The sequence below is a fragment of the Homalodisca vitripennis genome, chromosome 2, assembly GCF_021130785.1.
Source record: "Homalodisca vitripennis isolate AUS2020 chromosome 2, UT_GWSS_2.1, whole genome shotgun sequence".
NCBI lineage: Eukaryota > Metazoa > Arthropoda > Insecta > Hemiptera > Cicadellidae > Homalodisca > Homalodisca vitripennis.
In genome coordinates this window covers 43086974-43104979 of record NC_060208.1, presented here as the reverse complement: position 1 = coordinate 43104979, position 18006 = coordinate 43086974, and the positions used below count along the sequence as shown (strand labels likewise).

Here is an 18006-nt window from a genome sequence, read left to right as displayed (position 1 = left end):
GGGGACACACGGTCCGGGTGACTGCCCGGACGGGCGATTGGCCGGACGGACGATATTTTGATGGAACAACACACTACATCCGAGCAAACTCTCATCCGGGAGATTTTATTCCACTTGTCGTCATTTTCGGCTTGATCATGGACGAAGATAGACGTAAACTATTAGCAGTGATTTGTTTACTGCGTCACAGACGTAAAAAGAAACGTATTAGAAGTGTATGGCTACATCCTGTAGTGCAGAAGAGAAACATACTAGGACACTTCAATACTCTATTTTTAGAATTAAGAGTAGATGAAGAAAAATTCTTCAACTATTTTCACATGTCTGTCTCCACTTTCGATGAGGTGCTCCAAAAGATATCACCACAGCTTCGTAGACAGGATAACGACATGAGGAACTGCATTAAACCAGCAGAAATGCTGGCAGTGACCTTAAGGTAAGAGTTGAATCACAACCAAGCACCAAACCACCAACTCAAGATGCGCACACCACGACGGTCACAACACTGACTACACGTGTTCGCCCGGACCGTGTGTTCCCGCCTATTTGACACAATGCCCCGCCACCTGTCGGACGGGTGAACGCTCGGCCGGGTCTCGGATGATCAGTTGAGAATACACCCGGGCGTCTTTGCTATCGGACGGGCAAAAGCCCGTCCGGGTTTCGTGTGTTCTTCACTAACTTTCACAATGTACTTCTGGATCATCCGGAGTCCGGACAAAACTCGGACGGGCAGTCACCCGGACCGTGTGTCCCCAGCCTAAGGCTGGGTGTATTCTCAACTGATCATCCGAGACCCGGCCGAGCGTTCACCCGTCCGACAGGTGGCGGGGCATTGTGTCAAATAGGCGGGAACACACGGTCCGGGCGAACACGTGTAGTCAGTGTTGTGACCGTCGTGGTGTGCGCATCTTGAGTTGGTGGTTTGGTGCTTGGTTGTGATTCAACTCTTACCTTAAGGTCACTGCCAGCATTTCTGCTGGTTTAATGCAGTTCCTCATGTCGTTATCCTGTCTACGAAGCTGTGGTGATATCTTTTGGAGCACCTCATCGAAAGTGGAGACAGACATGCGAAAATAGTTGAAGAATTTTTCTTCATCTACTCTTAATTCTAAAAAATAGAGAATTGAAGTGTCCTAGTATGTTTCTCTTCTGCACTACAGGATGTATCCATACACTTCTAATACGTTTCTTTTTACGTCTGTGACGCAGTAAACAAATCACTGCTAATAGTTTACGTCTATCTTCGTCCATGATCAAGCCGAAAATGACGACAAGTGGAATAAAATCTCCCGGATGAGAGTTTGCTCGGATGTAGTGTGTTGTTCCATCAAAATATCGTCCGTCCGGCCAATCGCCCGTCCGGGCAGTCACCCGGACCGTGTGTCCCCAGCCTAAGTATCTAACTTTACAGCGGCAGCAAACGTGTCGCATACACAAATATTACGCTCGCCCTAATGGGACCGAGTAGGCACAGCGTACCTGCTGGTTGAAAACTGTAGTATTAGCAAATAGTGTTTGCGGCTAAAGAGCGCAGTGTACATGTACTAAACACTTTAGAATAGTATTATTAATAACAAAAATATGGGTTTGATTGTGGAGCTGCACTAGTTGACTAACAGGGCGGAAATACGGCCGGTCATAATCCCCTGCACTTGTGTGTGTGTGTGTGAGTGTGAACCTACCTGGGCCCAGCCGCACTCCCTATTTGCTAATACTATAGTGTTCAATCACCAAAGGCCTGTTGTGTACACTCGCTAATACTATAAAATCATTGTATCATTGTATATAAGCGGAAGGTGACGGACAGCATGGTTACTTTGTGTTGGATGGCGCGCTGCTGGCGTTGTTGTTATCACCTTACACCTATATTACCAGTCCAAAGCTCTGGTATTGAAATGTTTTATGACTATTAGTTATTAATTTAATTTTTGCATAAAACTTGGAACCTGTGAATTTAAATATGTAGCAATTGATTTCCATACGTAGGTATGCTTTTGTTTGTCAGACAGGTTGTTTGTATTAGTTGTAATCCCTTCTTTTCAATGTTATTAGTATTTAGGGTTATACATTTAAAGAATTCTTTTTATTCTGTCATATATTAATATAGATTTTATGTACTGGTATGTGAATTTAAGAAAGAACTCTTACCATCACTCTGACCTATAGTCTTGCTGGGAAATTTCCAAACGAATAAGCTTTGTTATTTTCTTGTATATACTAATTATGTATTGTGTGGAATAAAGTGATTTGATTTGAAAATAAAAATGTATTTGTGATCAGTTTTTACGCAATTTTCATTTAGTTTTAGTATTAAGTTTGTCAAACATGTTTTATTTTGAAAATGAATGTATTAAATAACGAAGATAAAATTTTTGCTGTTCTGAAGTATTAAAATGATAATAGAACAAAGATTTTACCTAATGCTTGCAGATACCACAAATACGGTCAGATCTTTTAGCATGATTTTCAGGTAATTCCCAAAATAAAACAATATGATTGGTTCTTAAAGGGTCCATGATTTATGAGGGGTTTTTCTCTGACACATTTGCGCGGTAGGATACAACGCGCGGTTGTGCAGAAAGACAACCACAACCAGGTTCGAACCTTGGACCGTGAAATCTGTGTTGCGTTTACGTAAGTACCAACAGTATTACGGCGGCCAGTGTTGCAAGCAATCGAGCGAGCGAACGATCGTCATCGATTGTACTTCTAAGAGCAATCCAGAGTAGACAGTAGACTGGCCCAATTAGTCATCTGTAATCACTGCTGGGACATAAAACGGATGTAATCTGTCACGTGACCGGATGTTGTGACAATGCCGTGTAATTGGTGACGCTGATTGGTGAGTTACGAGCGGGCCAGTGTCAGTGCCCGCTTTGGGTGGAAACAAGGCACATGTCTGCATCGACGATCTTCTCTAAACTGAAGGAAAATAATCGGAAAATCTATTACTATACGTGTTTGTTAATCATCAGCGTCTTTGACCCTTCAAGCCATCTAGAAACAGCGGAAATATAGTGAACCATTTCGATAACCCTTAACTTGAATAATTCGAAATTCTCTAGTAAATTTCATTTTATATAACAAATGTAATATGTAAATGTCCTCGTAATTATTGTCGCATAACTGTTATAAGAGTTTGCTAAAACGTACATAGAAGAAAGTTTGATATTTTAGATGTAGTATGTTTTATCGGGATACGTTAAGACGTTAGATTGAATTATATGCTCCCAAAATAAAAAAAATGTTTAGGAAATCGATCGGCCCTCTAGAATTTTGATCTTTTACGTAATTGTTTTTGTCTCAAGTGTTACTGCAGCTCGCATATATAAGGGGAATTGGGGTAAGTTAACGGAATTTAACCGGTTATGCAAATTTAGTGATAGGCTAGCTGCTAGCATGTTAACTGTGTAATGTTAGCAAACCTATAATTTTGCCTCTTGTAAAACTGCAATATTTTGGTTCAAAATAACAGTTTAGCCCTTTTCTTAAAAATCCCCCATTTGGTGGCAATTCAAAATCTTCAGTATAAGTCCAGGTTGAGTGAATGATGTTGAGGTGAAGATGAATAGTGAAATTTAGGAGCCTCTATTTCGATGACGCTTAATCAAAGTTATTGATTGCTGAATATTGAACAGCTCATACACTTTTTTTTTGAAAATCACGTAGGAAGAAACTCGGATTGAAACAATGAATTTCGTATATTGAGAGCAGGAACTTTGTGTTACAAGGATTTTTTTCTTTCTCTTTCAAAAAATTTGTAACATGTATTTTGGTACTCCTCTTAGTATAAGCAGTTATTGTAAATTTACAAGTTCAACTTTAACAATCATTATTTATAATAAAAAAAATCAAAAATCAAAATAATAAGATTACCATAACGGGTCGGTTTATGTCTGATAAACTTGATAATTGTAAGGTAGACGTTACATTACCAAGTTTTCATTGCAACTAACACGTTTAACTTCTCTTTAGTGAATGTTTACAAGCATAACTTCGTAATGTCGTGGGATGTCGACAGGTGTGCTTCGTGGTATTTTAGCATTGCACTTTTTTCTGTATAATTCAAGTTGTATTTCGTAAAGTCTGTTAATAGTAACATTACAATTTTCCTCTGTCAGGCAACATTTCCAATTGTTTATTGGTTTGGTTTTTATTGGGGAAATAAAAGTTGTTTGTCTTTTCAAGCGTTTAAGACACTAATTCTATTTTTATGTATTTTTTAAGTTTATCATAAACACCTGTAAGTATACCTCACGAGGACTTTGTCCAAAATCAATTAACAGTATTGTATTGGAGTTTGTAAAACAGTGCAGTTTTCAGGACAGTGTAGGAAATTTGACGAAACATCCTTATGTATTCTCTATTTTCCACTTTTAGCTTTTGTATACGCAGTTTATTTCAATGTGAGCACGATTGGAAACGTTACAACAGAATCCAAGCTGGGGAGTGTTCGAATTTCCAGTGTGATTCATGAGAACAAGAGGTTTTGAGGTTAGACCCGTCTATATCCCCGTTAGACTCGAAGGCTGCAGATAAGAGCGCAAGGTCGGGGTGATAACAGACCGACCGGACACGGCCAGCTCGATCTCGACGTCCTCGTGACTTTCCCCGGCCTCCGCCTCCCGACACGCCCCTGGGCAAGTGGGACTCTGGCCAGCGCAGCGAGGCACAGAGCGAGGCCCCTTGAGACACGTACAGTGTTATCCTTCCTTTATGTTAAATACCTTTCCATTTCGATTTCAGCCAAATCCAGCGTTGTTACCGATTGATTATGGAAATTAGGGATATTTCTCAAATCTTTTTCACGACAAAACCGAGCCGAGTTGCTATACAATACAAATTGGCTCTGAGTTCCCAGACTACTCTGTATAGTTTGACAATGTTTTAGTTCTTCTACCAATATGCCATCCTAGTTTTTGTCAAATTAAAGTAAAACCCAAATGATAAACGTTTTCGAAGGCGAATTGTTTAGCTTTACACACATAAACTGACCGGCCGTCAATCACGAAACATACTATCTATATCAGCGTCAACTAAAGTGATAGAGTGGCTGGAAATTATGTCTTGGTTTTGAGCTTCGTGTGCATAATATTGTGCTTTTTAACAGTGTTGCTTAACGGTGATGTAATTATTATACGTGTTTGATTGGTCGAATTACGGCTGTAAAGCTATAAAACTATGACCTATGAGAATGTTTACTATCATTTAGTATTATGTAACCATTTTAATATCCTGGTTGGTGCGATCTGCCCAATCAAGCACTTGGAATTTTTTTCCTCCCAAGTCAAATCCGTTAACGATATCACGAAAAATACAATGCACTTGATTCTCCTCCTCTCAGGCTCATGTGTTATTTAAATGATTGACAACTCTTATATTATTTACCCACCACATCCATTTGCACATAATAGTGGCATGTGATCATTTTGTCGTGTATTACGATTGAGAAAGTACCTAGAATGGTGGTGTGGTTACTGCTAACATTGTGCTATGTAGTATACGTTAGCAACTACAGCACGCGTTTCCCTCTCAACTGTAATTTTAGGACTTTACTGTGTTTACTGAGACGGTTGTTATTGCACACTAACTTGTAATTTGGCAGTTCATTACAATAATGGTTAGTGTTAGTTTTCTTTAATTTAGGCCGAATGCTTCTTATACAGTAATATACTCTGAAATTATAACATGAATAACGGTGATTATTGGCCAACAAAGAAAAACATTACATTTCCCCATCGTTCGTGTCGTACTGGAGGTACTGGATACTGATTATACATATAGTAAGTACATTCTGGTGGAAATGCCAAGATTTTGTTTTGGTGACAGGCTGTGGATCTAGCTATCAAAACATATTCTGCTCTACAAATGGTAGTCAAAATCGAGTTAGCAGTGTCATAAAGAAATTCTTTAAATTTAAATATGTACAATTCGACATAGTCTATGTGTTGATTTATTAAATCCATGAACAAGCATTAACCCTAAATTCGATACAAAAAATGTGGACTGCTAAAACTATCTTTGTAACGTTGAGTTTCGACTTTCCTGTTGCATAATCAAAGGTTTAGCACGGCTAGTCATTATCAAGAGAATTAAATGATAAGATACCTATTGGATTCAGTGCAGCTAGAGCATCTATACTATTATATTATTACGGGTTTACTTAAATGAAACACTCGGCGAATATTTAATCCACTAAACATTTATTAATCCTAATATTTACGAACTTAAAACTAGACTGGCCCTAGTTAAAACAATTGTTTATAAAACTGTCAAAATAGCACTATTAATCATATTGTCTACCCAGTTACACACTAGGTTATTTAACACTGACACAGTCAATAATTATTTACTCAATTCCATCTGTCATGATCGCGAGTATTACCACCAATTCTGTCACTTCTAGGACTCAACTTACTCGCTGTGTCGCAACAACTTCTTACAAGGTTATTGGTGCTTCCAGAATATTCAAGTTCCAGCACTTTCTAGGTTAGTGTAGAAGGGTCACAGTGTCCACCCACCGCTCACATAAGGAGGGGCGACCGGATCAAAGAACCTGACTCACCTAGTGACCGCTCTCTTTCCAACGGCGCTATTCACTTCTTGTCCCTTTTGTTACTGTCGGGGATCTCGAGTGTTCGGTCACATCCCCTTTGTATCGGAGGTTGGCCCGTTTATCAGGAACATTCTCCCACTTTCTCGTAACAATACAAATCTAATGGCATATCCTTAAGTGTGTATGTTACTCAATCACGTAAGAACTACTGGACCGATTGTACTTACAATTTACATGGACATTATTGGGGTCCCTGTTTAATATATAGGCGTATATATATTGAAATCCATCCGGGCTATGCCCCACTGGTCTCTAAAGTAGCGAAAATCCCATCTTTGTCTCTAAAGTTGCATTATAGCAAAGAAACGTTATTCATTGAAATTGTATGTAAAATGTAATCAACTGTTCTGTGTAAATCTTTATATATATATATATATATATATATATATATATATATATATATATATATATATATATATATATTTCTTGTGTATGTGACTGAACTCCTCCTAAACGACTGGACCGATTTTGATGAAATTTTGTGTGTGTTTTCAATGGAATTCGAGAATGGTTTGGATTCACAATTTGGTCCACTGGAAAATGTTTTATTAATTAATTTTTAATTTCTAAGTAGTTGTTGATTTTAGAATGTTTTACCTTCGATCCGACAGACTGCGCTGCGACACGTAATCCAAAATGAACTGATACTTAACAGCTGTTAATACTTTCAGCTGAAGTTCATCAAAGAGGCAGAAACATTTGTTTACATTAAAAATTTAGAAAATTATTATTGTAAAGTGCTTGATTAGTAGTGTAATGCAGATTGCATAGACTAAGTTATTACCTACTTTTAAATTTAGATTGCACCAAATATCAATAAACTATCTAATGCAATGAAAATACTATTGAACACTGTTATAAAAACCACCTCATTGTACAAAGCCGTGAAAGTTTGTACATAAGGTAATCGAATTTGGTTAGATCGAAGGTAAATGAAAAGAGACGAAAGAAGACGCTTTATGATCGAAATTGGTTTTCGTTGATACATTTTCTTGACCGGAGCACAAGGAAAACCCCACAATATTGGAAATATCTTAGACAGAAAATTAATCTTAACAGACCAAATTTGATTCTTCATAACCTAATTAGATAAATTAATTGTATGAATACCTTATCAACACCTAGCAAAAACCACGAAAGATAGAGGCAGGAAATATAGTATACATATCTTCATAATGCGCCCGAGAGGCTCACGTAGGAACGATCTCAGGAATGTTTAGAATGTGATAGAAAAAGAATACGTGAATATAGTGTAATAGGAAAATGCGTGCAACGCCGCGGGCAACTGCTAGTTGTTATTGTTATATGTAACCACAACCGCATGTTTAATTAATATATACATTTGTTTGCATATTTTATACTCTCGAAAGCACATAGTATGCTTGATAGAGGAGCAATTCTTATTTCATTTTCAGCAACCGCACAGATTAAGAAATTATCTAGTTAAGAAAATTAGAAGTTGTACTAAAGACACACTTTTTACTGTTTAGGTATTCAGTGCTTGGTCAGTACTGTAACGCGGGCATTAAAGACAAATTTACTATCTTAATTTTGCAATAAATGTATAGATTGTTACAAAACCAATCCTAGTTATCTTTTGACAGACGTTGGCGTATCAGACCTATCTTAATTTTGCAATAAATGTATAGATTGTTACAAAACCAATCCTAGTTATCTTTTGACAGACGTTGGCGTATCAGACCTATCTTAATTTTGCAATAAATGTATAGATTGTTACAAAACCCAATCCTAGTTATCTTTTGACAGACGTTGGCGTATCAGACCTATCTTAATTTTGCAATAAATGTATAGATTGTTACAAAACCAATCCTAGTTATCTTTTGACAGACGTTGGCGTATCAGACCTATCTTAATTTTGCAATAAATGTATAGATTGTTACAAAACCAATCCTAGTTATCTTTTGACAGACGTTGGCGTATCAGACCTATCTTAATTTTGCAATAAATGTATAGATTGTTACAAAACCAATCCTAGTTATCTTTTGACAGACGTTGGCGTATCAGACCTATCTTAATTTTGCAATAAATGTATAGATTGTTACAAAACCAATCCTAGTTATCTTTTGACAGACGTTGGCGTATCAGACCTATCTTAATTTTGCAATAAATGTATAGATTGTTACAAAACCAATCCTAGTTATCTTTTGACAGACGTTGGCGTATCAGACCTATCTTAATTTTGCAATAAATGTATAGATTGTTACAAAACCAATCCTAGTTATCTTTTGACAGACGTTGGCGTATCAGATCTACTTTTGTATATATCTTCCTTATCAGAGCAACAAAGTAAACTCAACTGTGACAGCAGAAATATCTTACACTAAATTTTTTTATATACATTAATATAAATACATTACAATAGCCGAAATCAGACGCTTCACACTGAAGTACGCTTCTCAGACCGGTTTATGCATATATTATACTCGTGTATATAATTTTTTCTTGATCGGCAAAACAAGGCAAAATCAATTACGACCCAATAATACTAAGGCCGGAGTAAAGTATAATGGTCATAAATATGTTCATGGTGTCCTTGTTTTTCAACGCGAAATAGCACGCGAAGCCGCGCTTAACTACTAGTATTTTATAAAATTTCGCAATACCTGTTCACAATATTGTTTAATGGATTTGTTGAAGTGGTTTACTACGTAATATTATGTTGATCCTGCGTCTAGACAATACGTTATGAGGCGAGGGTGCCAGAGTATCGTACCTTAAGTCTGTCAAATTTACGCCAATCGTTTATGATATGAAGAGACGTAACGAATTCGTTAAGAACGTGGAGTACAGTAACCTGGCGATGGAGGTAAGAACGAATTGCGTGGTGACAAGCGGAATGTCCTGTTCAGGAATGTTTGTTCGATGCATGTTAGTTTCAGAACTGGACAGACTAATAAACTGCATCATCTTTCGTTCATTTCCACTTAACTTCACAGTGCAACAAATGGTCCGTAAGTTTTACCAGGCGAAGTTAGGGCAAATAATCCCTCTTTTAACACAACCTGGGGACCAACGTTGTAAACGGTGTAACTACCACTACCACTGGCTGGGCAGGCGGACTATTTGCAAGGATGGGGTCGCTCAGCGGTCACCCATCCAAGCAGCAGCCACGCTCGACGTTCGTTGATTGATACGGTTATCATGTGATAACCGACGTACTCGCTACATTGTGCCATTGGTTTATAGTGGATAGTGTGTAATAAATATTGTATAGATGATGGTGCCAAATGTTTGTGGTCTTTGTAAATACGATGTTGCACTCGTTGATAATTATCGTCTCATCGTACTCGTACTTTCCAGCAATTATTCGAATATGGACTATTATAGCGTGGTCCACTGATACACTACGCCGGCGAGCTACCATCGTTAGAGAGCCTCGATTATCCGACAAATGTTCGAATTAGCGAGAGTAATTGATTTTTCAAAAAGATGTTTTAAGATATCAAATTCAAATAACGCCAAGTGTCTTGGCTCTTCCTGCATCAGTACTTGTCCGTTTTCCCAAGTGTATCATTCCCCTCTCACTGATTTACTGGATTTTTCAGTGACTGGATGGACCCAGCGGAGGCGGCCCGACAGCAGAGGATTGCCCGCTATAAGGAGGAAAGGAGGCGGCAGCTAGACGCCCAATATGGCCGCCTCCAGGACTCTGCCTCCAGCTCGTCCAGTGGAGGCGGCGTCACCATCCGGTCCACCCGGGCCTCCCGCCTTCGCTCCGCCGCCGTCGCGGCTGTGCCAGGTGAGTGTATTGCTAAACCTTCTGTTATCCGACTAACGTTCGGTTTAACGAGGTTTCTATTCGGGAAGTGGCCAATAAAGGGATCAGTCGTGAAAGAATACAGTGAATTCAAATGTAAGATTAGAGCCCGATGGATGATAGGTATAATGCTGTAAATGCTCAGGCAAAAACGTTTTTCTGAATGTGGATGTTCATGTTTTGCCTCCGTGCTCTGTGCTATTGTTTTTAATTAATTTCAATGAGCTGCCATTTTGTACTGGGTTGAGATAGAAAGCTCTAGTTTCTACTGTTCTTCTACTTTTATCAGACTTTCAAACTCACACTGTACAATGATCAGACTAGTGTAGTCTACAATAATCATCGAACTCCTGAAAGCAAGAATTTTAATTTTGAAGTATGTTAATGCCCTTGTAGTTTGGGTATACATACGTCGGCTGCCTGTGGTTGAGGCTCCCTGGCGTTCACACTTCTCTCACGCTTTGAGTTTTGGATTCCCCTGGAAATCGTTTATACGCCACGCACAGTTTATGCCGTAAGGACTTTTTAAAAAACAACCTCGCCGGTCACCCGCGCAACATAATATTTGTAGAACATTTTATTTTAAGCTGATATCTATTAATAAATCAATTTGAAGAGTTCTATATGGCGCTATTATCGCAGATTCAGGTTGTACGTTTTCTGGAGCTATTAATTTTAGATTTTGTAAATGTGTCTACTCGTACGTATGTATAAGGATATTTGACTGTTTGAAGTTTCAGGCATAATATTGACAATTGCTGTACATTATATTATATTTTTGGCAATAAAATATTTGTATTTGAAGCACATTTGGTAATGTGTGTATAAATCGACAGATGGAGGGAAGACGGCAGTGACGCCTCGGCGGGAGTTAGGATCGGAGAAGAAAGATGTCAATGGAAGGCTCGGCCCGCCCACACCATCACCGGAAGTGGCCAAAGAGGTAAGACTGAAATCATAGTAATTGTTTCTTACGTATAGATTCTAGTTTTATTAATTTTTCGTTGGTACTTTTTTTGGATTGATGGGATGGTCCTTTAGTGACCAGTAATTGAATATGGTGGAAGAATAAGTACAGTAAATACTTATTTTGAATAATTTTGAGGTTCAGAAAACTGGAGTATGGCAAGGTACTATTCTCGGTCCAGTTTTGTTTCCCCTGTTTATTTATCATCTATCAAGCTACAAATGCGTCTGAAGTCACCATCCATCGTGGCATCATCAATTTCTTGTTTCAAGTGGGTTGGGAAGCTCATTAATTGTTATCGCTAATCCTTTAATCGTGGAGGCAAAACATATTCAGCACCAAATTGGTATGGTCTGACGATCGGTTTTTAACAAAAAGAAGTACAAATATTATCGCCTCAACAGCCTTGGTGTATTCTTCTCCTGTCGGAATGCCATATCGGGTTTATGTTCAGATAGGTAGAATTGACTGCTTCCTAACAATTATATATGAACTTCGAGAAGAAGACGGCATTTAGATATTTACCGTCGTGTTGGTTACCTAGGTTGGTGATTGCTGTGTTTTATAATTCATCACTGCTGCAGGACGCATGATGGCTGTGTGCTATGCATGCTTAGTACTGGCAGCGCTTTCCCCGTTAAACATTTTTACACTCCAACGGTTTAATTTTTGTAGCACGTATTAAACTTTTCACAAAATATTTAATACAAACATGTAATGCACAGGTAGGATTTCTAAGGTTAAGGTAACCTTGAGATGATCTGATCAAATTGTTCTTGAGCTCGTGAAGCGTGGACGGTGGACGAAAGCGGGTTTATACTCGGAGTACGTACGGAGAATGTTTGTAAATTCTGAAAAACTTTAATTTTGATGCGTTACAATAAACAGGTTTGAAGTTACTTTAGGTGAATACAAAATTAAAACTGTTTGTAAGTACATAACAGAGTTTAACATCGTGTTTTTTTGATATTATAATGCCTCAATAAAAAGTTAAGTGACCAATCATATAATTTTATATTACCGTTTAGTTTTGAATTCTCCGTTCTGTCGTATAGCGATTAAAATATGTTCGCATTCAAAGATAACTCGATATTGGACGACATAACATGCTCGGTGTCCATTCACTATTGTACACATTTTGGGTTAGGTCCGGTCGTGTGGTGACCTTGCGACAGGTGGCGGCGAGGTGAAGGTGAGGGCCGGGCGATATCACCTCTCCTTCTAAGGTGACGCTGGCCCGCGGCCGCCTGCACCCAGGCCACTTCCTAACACCTTGTTTGGCGATGCGATCTGCAGAGGTGCAGGACTTCTTACACGGCGAATCCGACCTTCTGACTGATAGTGAAATTAGAGGATATCACACTTTAGTACGCTCACAAACCTCCTTGACAATGTTCGTGTCCGGATATTAGTAATTGTTCTGTAATTCTAACAGTGAAACATTTTAATTTTATCAGATTTTAGACACATTCATTTGTATGTGCAACTGAATAACTTCTTTTAAAAGTTGAACTATAAGTGTATCTACGTTAAAATAGTGTATCCCAATGTATTTCAATAGAAAGGTTGTAGTAAGTTTACCTGATGTTGCGTTGTGAATTCCAACTCAAGGCGCTTTGTGGATATTGGCACCATTCAGTGCGGTAACCCTCAGTATGATAACTATAGTGTACAATGTTAACCTTTAATTTACATCCTTATTTTTGGTCGTAGAACTGTGGGATACGTCTTATTTAGAAGATACCATTTACACGCATTCAAACGCTTATTAGCCTTTTCTAACGTACGTGTTTAAAATATTTAACGTGTGAAGTACAAACAGTTTGTGATTTTTCATTGAACAACCATTAAAAATATGAAAATACTTTTCAAGTGATTGGGTGTGTATTAATTATATCTTTCATATGAAACATCTTTCGATCTAGTCATACATTTACTAAATGAAAAACTTGGTTAGTGATGTGTCACTCTTGGACAACAATCGTGTCTAGATGTACGTGACTTATCACATGTTGCTGTGCCCAGTTAGGTTCCATTGGCAGGTACCTTCCAGAAGTGAACCCTCTGGTGGTTGTAACACCAAGTGCATATCACGACTTAGTTACCATTGGCAGGTACCTTCCAGAAGTGAACCTCTGGTGGTTGTAACACCAAGACTATGCAGATCACTTATCCTCTTCTCATGTTGCTGTACTTAGTTAGGTTCCATTGGCAGGTACCTTCCAGAAGTGAACCCTCTGGTGGTTGTAACACCAAGACTATGCAGATCACTTATCCTCTTCTCATGTTGCTGTACTTAGTTAGGTTCCATTGGCAGGTACCTTCCAGAAGTGAACCCTCTGGTGGTTGTAACACCAAGACTATGCAGATCACTTATCCTCTTCTCATGTTGCTGTACCCAGTTAGGTTCCATTGGCAGGTACCTTCCAGAAGTGAACCCTCTGGTGGTTGTAACACCAAGACTATGCAGATCACTTATCCTCTTCTCATGTTGCTGTACCCAGTTAGGTTCCATTGGCAGGTACCTTCCAGAAGTGAACCCTCTGGTGGTTGTAACACCAAGACTATGCAGATCACTTATCCTCTTCTCATGTTGCTGTACTTAGTTAGGTTCCATTGGCAGGTACCTTCCAGAAATGAACCCTCTGGTGGTTGTAACACCAAGACTATGCAGATCACTTATCCTCTTCTCATGTTGCTGTACCCAGTTAGGTTCCATTGGCAGGTACCTTCCAGAAGTGAACCCTCTGGTGGTTGTAACACCAAGACTATGCAGATCACTTATCCTCTTCTCATGTTGCTGTACCCAGTTAGGTTCCATTGGCAGGTACCTTCCAGAAGTGAACCCTCTGGTGGTTGTAACACCAAGACTATGCAGATCACTTATCCTCTTCTCATGTTGCTGTACTTAGTTAGGTTCCATTGGCAGGTACCTTCCAGAAGTGAACCCTCTGGTGGTTGTAACACCAAGACTATGCAGATCACTTATCCTCTTCTCATGTTGCTGTACTTAGTTAGGTTCCATTGGCAGGTACCTTCCAGAAGTGAACCCTCTGGTGGTTGTAACACCAAGACTATGCAGATCACTTATCCTCTTCTCATGTTGCTGTACTTAGTTAGGTTCCATTGGCAGGTACCTTCCAGAAGTGAACCCTCTGGTGGTTGTAACACCAAGACTATGCAGATCACTTATCCTCTTCTCATGTTGCTGTACTTAGTTAGGTTCCATTGGCAGGTACCTTCCAGAAGTGAACCCTCTGGTGGTTGTAACACCAAGACTATGCAGATCACTTATCCTCTTCTCATGTTGCTGTACTTAGTTAGGTTCCATTGGCAGGTACCTTCCAGAAGTGAACCCTCTGGTGGTTGTAACACCAAGACTATGCAGATCACTTATCCTCTTCTCATGTTGCTGTACTTAGTTAGGTTCCATTGGCAGGTACCTTCCAGAAGTGAACCCTCTGGTGGTTGTAACACCAAGACTATGCAGATCACTTATAATCTTCTCATGTTGCTGTACCCAGTTAGGTTCCATTGGCAGGTACCTTCCAGAAGTGAACACTCTGGTGGTTGTAACACCAAGACTATGCAGATCACTTATCCTCTTCTCATGTTGCTAGCCAATATCTTACTTTTGGGAGGTAGGTGAGTTGATAACGGTTACTATAAAGGTGGTCGTTAGCACTTTCTTTAAAATGCCTCTCCATTCATAATCAATAAAGTTCAATTCATATGCTTTAAGAGAGGTTTATAATGTTATTTTTGCACAACACAGCCTATAAGTGTAATGGACTAAAATATAATACATTCCTCATGTATTATATTTTAAACCCTTTCAAACGTACTCAAAGCTCAGTGTTAAGAATCCTCTAGTATTACAAATTATTTTAGTTTTTAACTGTAAAATCTTAAAGTTTTTGCTATTTTAAGAGAGAACATTATACGACTCTATTACGAATATCTAAAGCCTCAAGTAACGAATTTATGCTTCGTAACGCATCGTTAAAAGACTGTCATTATTCAGCGACAGGATATTCAGCGATTTGTTTGTTTGGATTCTGTTGTAATGATATAAAACAACTGTCAATAAATCCGCGTTTCAATAAAGAACGGAATTTAATAAAATCTCTACTGCCGATTTAAGACATTTTAAAAGATGCTTTCAGTAAAAGAAGCGGTAGTGGCATATCCTGCATATCCTCCTTTGTCCTGACACTTTGTGTTTTTAAAGATCAAAGGACGGTTTACTTAAAAGCGTGGCCTTGCTTATAACAATCCGCCGAAATATGTTTTTCAATTCCTCTTCCTTTGATACTCTTTGGCTTTAGTTTACTTTGATTAAATATCGCGTTGTTTTCTTCTAACAGCGTGGATATTGTTTTCTTTGACTATTTTATTCGCTTTTCTCTGTTCGTTAACTCTTAAAAGTGCATGCGCCGGTTTACGTTCTTTTATGTAAAAGGTATTTTATCTTGTAACTCTTCACTCTTTTGAAAATGTTAAGACGACAATTCATGAGAATGAACAGGGGGGTGAGCATGAGATGAATGATGTGTAGAGTAAATGTGGGTGCTCTGCGTAGTCTTGGTACTATCTGAGGTCGTCTAAACCTTAGAAAGAAAGGTTAGTTGATTAATGGTCCAGTGACCTTGGAAACCGAGAGATGGACAGTTTAACGCGCGTTGTGTCTAAAACCAAAACCAGTGAATTGATTGAGTTTGTTGCTAAGCAGCAAATGACCAGCAGTAACAAACTTATATTGGCATGGAAAATAAGAAATCATAATAATATTAGTTGAGGTATGCACTTAATTGCTGTATGCAGTTTTTTAAGATTTATGATGAAAAAAATATTTATGTGATCGGACTAAAACATTCCAAGTAGAAAATAGACTATCCATATATAACCAGATAGAATGTGGTGTCCGTTTTGGATCGGTATTCGATTTACGACCCTTTTACACTTAGGTTCAAAATTAGTCCCTTTTTACCTTATTTACATACCGGTTTAAAAATTTAGAATTTTAGATAACCTAATTGTACTTATTTTACACTAAGGTAAAAGTTTAATAATATTGTTAACATTCATGTTTTCGTTAAAACGTGGTTTTTATTTGAATTAATAGTTTTTTCCTATCATTACGTATGCATCTCTACGATTTATTCTTAGATGTATATACTTATAAATTGAAGAAAAATGATAAATTACTTTTTGTTCATTTATATATTTTTAATTATTGCGTATGCTTTATTATGTTGTTACATACAGTATTACTGTCGCGTACTAACAAATATAATTTTTAAAGCAATAACATGTATTCATCTTTTCGTTCTAAAACCTTGGAGCGACTCCCGTTTTAATATTTATTGAAGGCATCGAAACCGATTCTATTATTACATTCATCACGTTCACAAACAAAATCAAATTAATCTTCTCAACTTTGTGTACTTAAAACAATTAATTATTCAATTATTCTAAATATTTGCATGCATTGGTAAACGTTCCTGCAGAAAGTGCGCTGATTTCCAATTTTGTTTTCTTAATTTAAACCATTTCAGTTGTTTGTATTAGGCTTTGACTTTAATTATGTCAGACAACAGGCATATAAATAGCGTTGCCTATGTGTACCTCTCTCTTGCTAAGAAATTAGCAAAGATTTGCAATAGCAATATTTCAAAACTGTATATTAAGAATAATACTATACTATGGCAATCGTCCGTGGGAATGATTATTCTTATAAGTGATTCAGTAATAATTAAGTATTATTAATATTGGTTATGAATATTCATTGGAACAAAAGTGGCTTGTTAGCGTTATTGGGTGTATGTCGAAACGCTTTTGGATATATTAACTTTCCCGTCAGCTCATATAAACAGACGCTCTTGTTCGAGACAAAAAAACAAGACGTGAGTCGCGTGTGTGACAAAATCTTCTGTAACGTCTCACGCCGAACACGACAGGCTGCAGATGTTAAGTAGATTGCCTTCACAAACTGTACAAATGTGTTTAACAACATTCCTCTTGACGATTGTATAACATTTGAAACTACGGTATCCACTGCAGTAAGAGCAACACATTAATAACTGGGTAAGTGTAACTGGGTGACCGGTGGGGTTGTCACTTAAATTATCTATCAATCATGTTATGTAGATAGATTTATGTGTAGTCATAATAATGATTTAAAGTAAATACATTGATTTCTATAATGGTAAGAATAAATTTCGACATCATAGTTTGATTAATTTTTCTGTAGTAATAATATCGATTTCTCGTATATTTTACCTTATATTCTTAAAAGGTTAGCCGAGTCGTTGTGGTTATCGTGTCATAGAACATGTATAGTGTAAAAACCACTTAGTTTTCGTAATGGCAACTGTTTGCTGATAAATGTGTTAAGTCTTCGGCGGGAGAATAAACAAAATGCGTCACTGATTTTTGAGTAACATTAATTGTATGCAGGCGCAACCAAGGGTTTGGACCGTACATGTGTGAGGACGCGAAGCTTACAAGATCTCCAGAAGACGTATCGAAGGCCGCGGTCATCGTGATGACCTTGACCCAACTGCAAGGTTGTTGCGCTTTCTCCAGCCTTGGGGAATGGAGCGGCATTTTATTATCCTTCAGAGTTAATTTAATTGAAAA

At 38.0% G+C, this 18006-nt stretch overlaps 1 protein-coding gene across 1 annotated transcript in view; it reads left to right on the top strand.

The window, feature by feature from the left end:
* Nucleotides 1–18006, top strand: part of LOC124353850 (supervillin-like) — a 279170-nt gene that overhangs the window by 114369 nt on the left and 146795 nt on the right. The window contains 2 exon segments of the mRNA XM_046803874.1: nt 10186–10379; nt 11234–11340. Coding sequence (XP_046659830.1) covers nt 10186–10379; nt 11234–11340 — 301 coding nt within the window.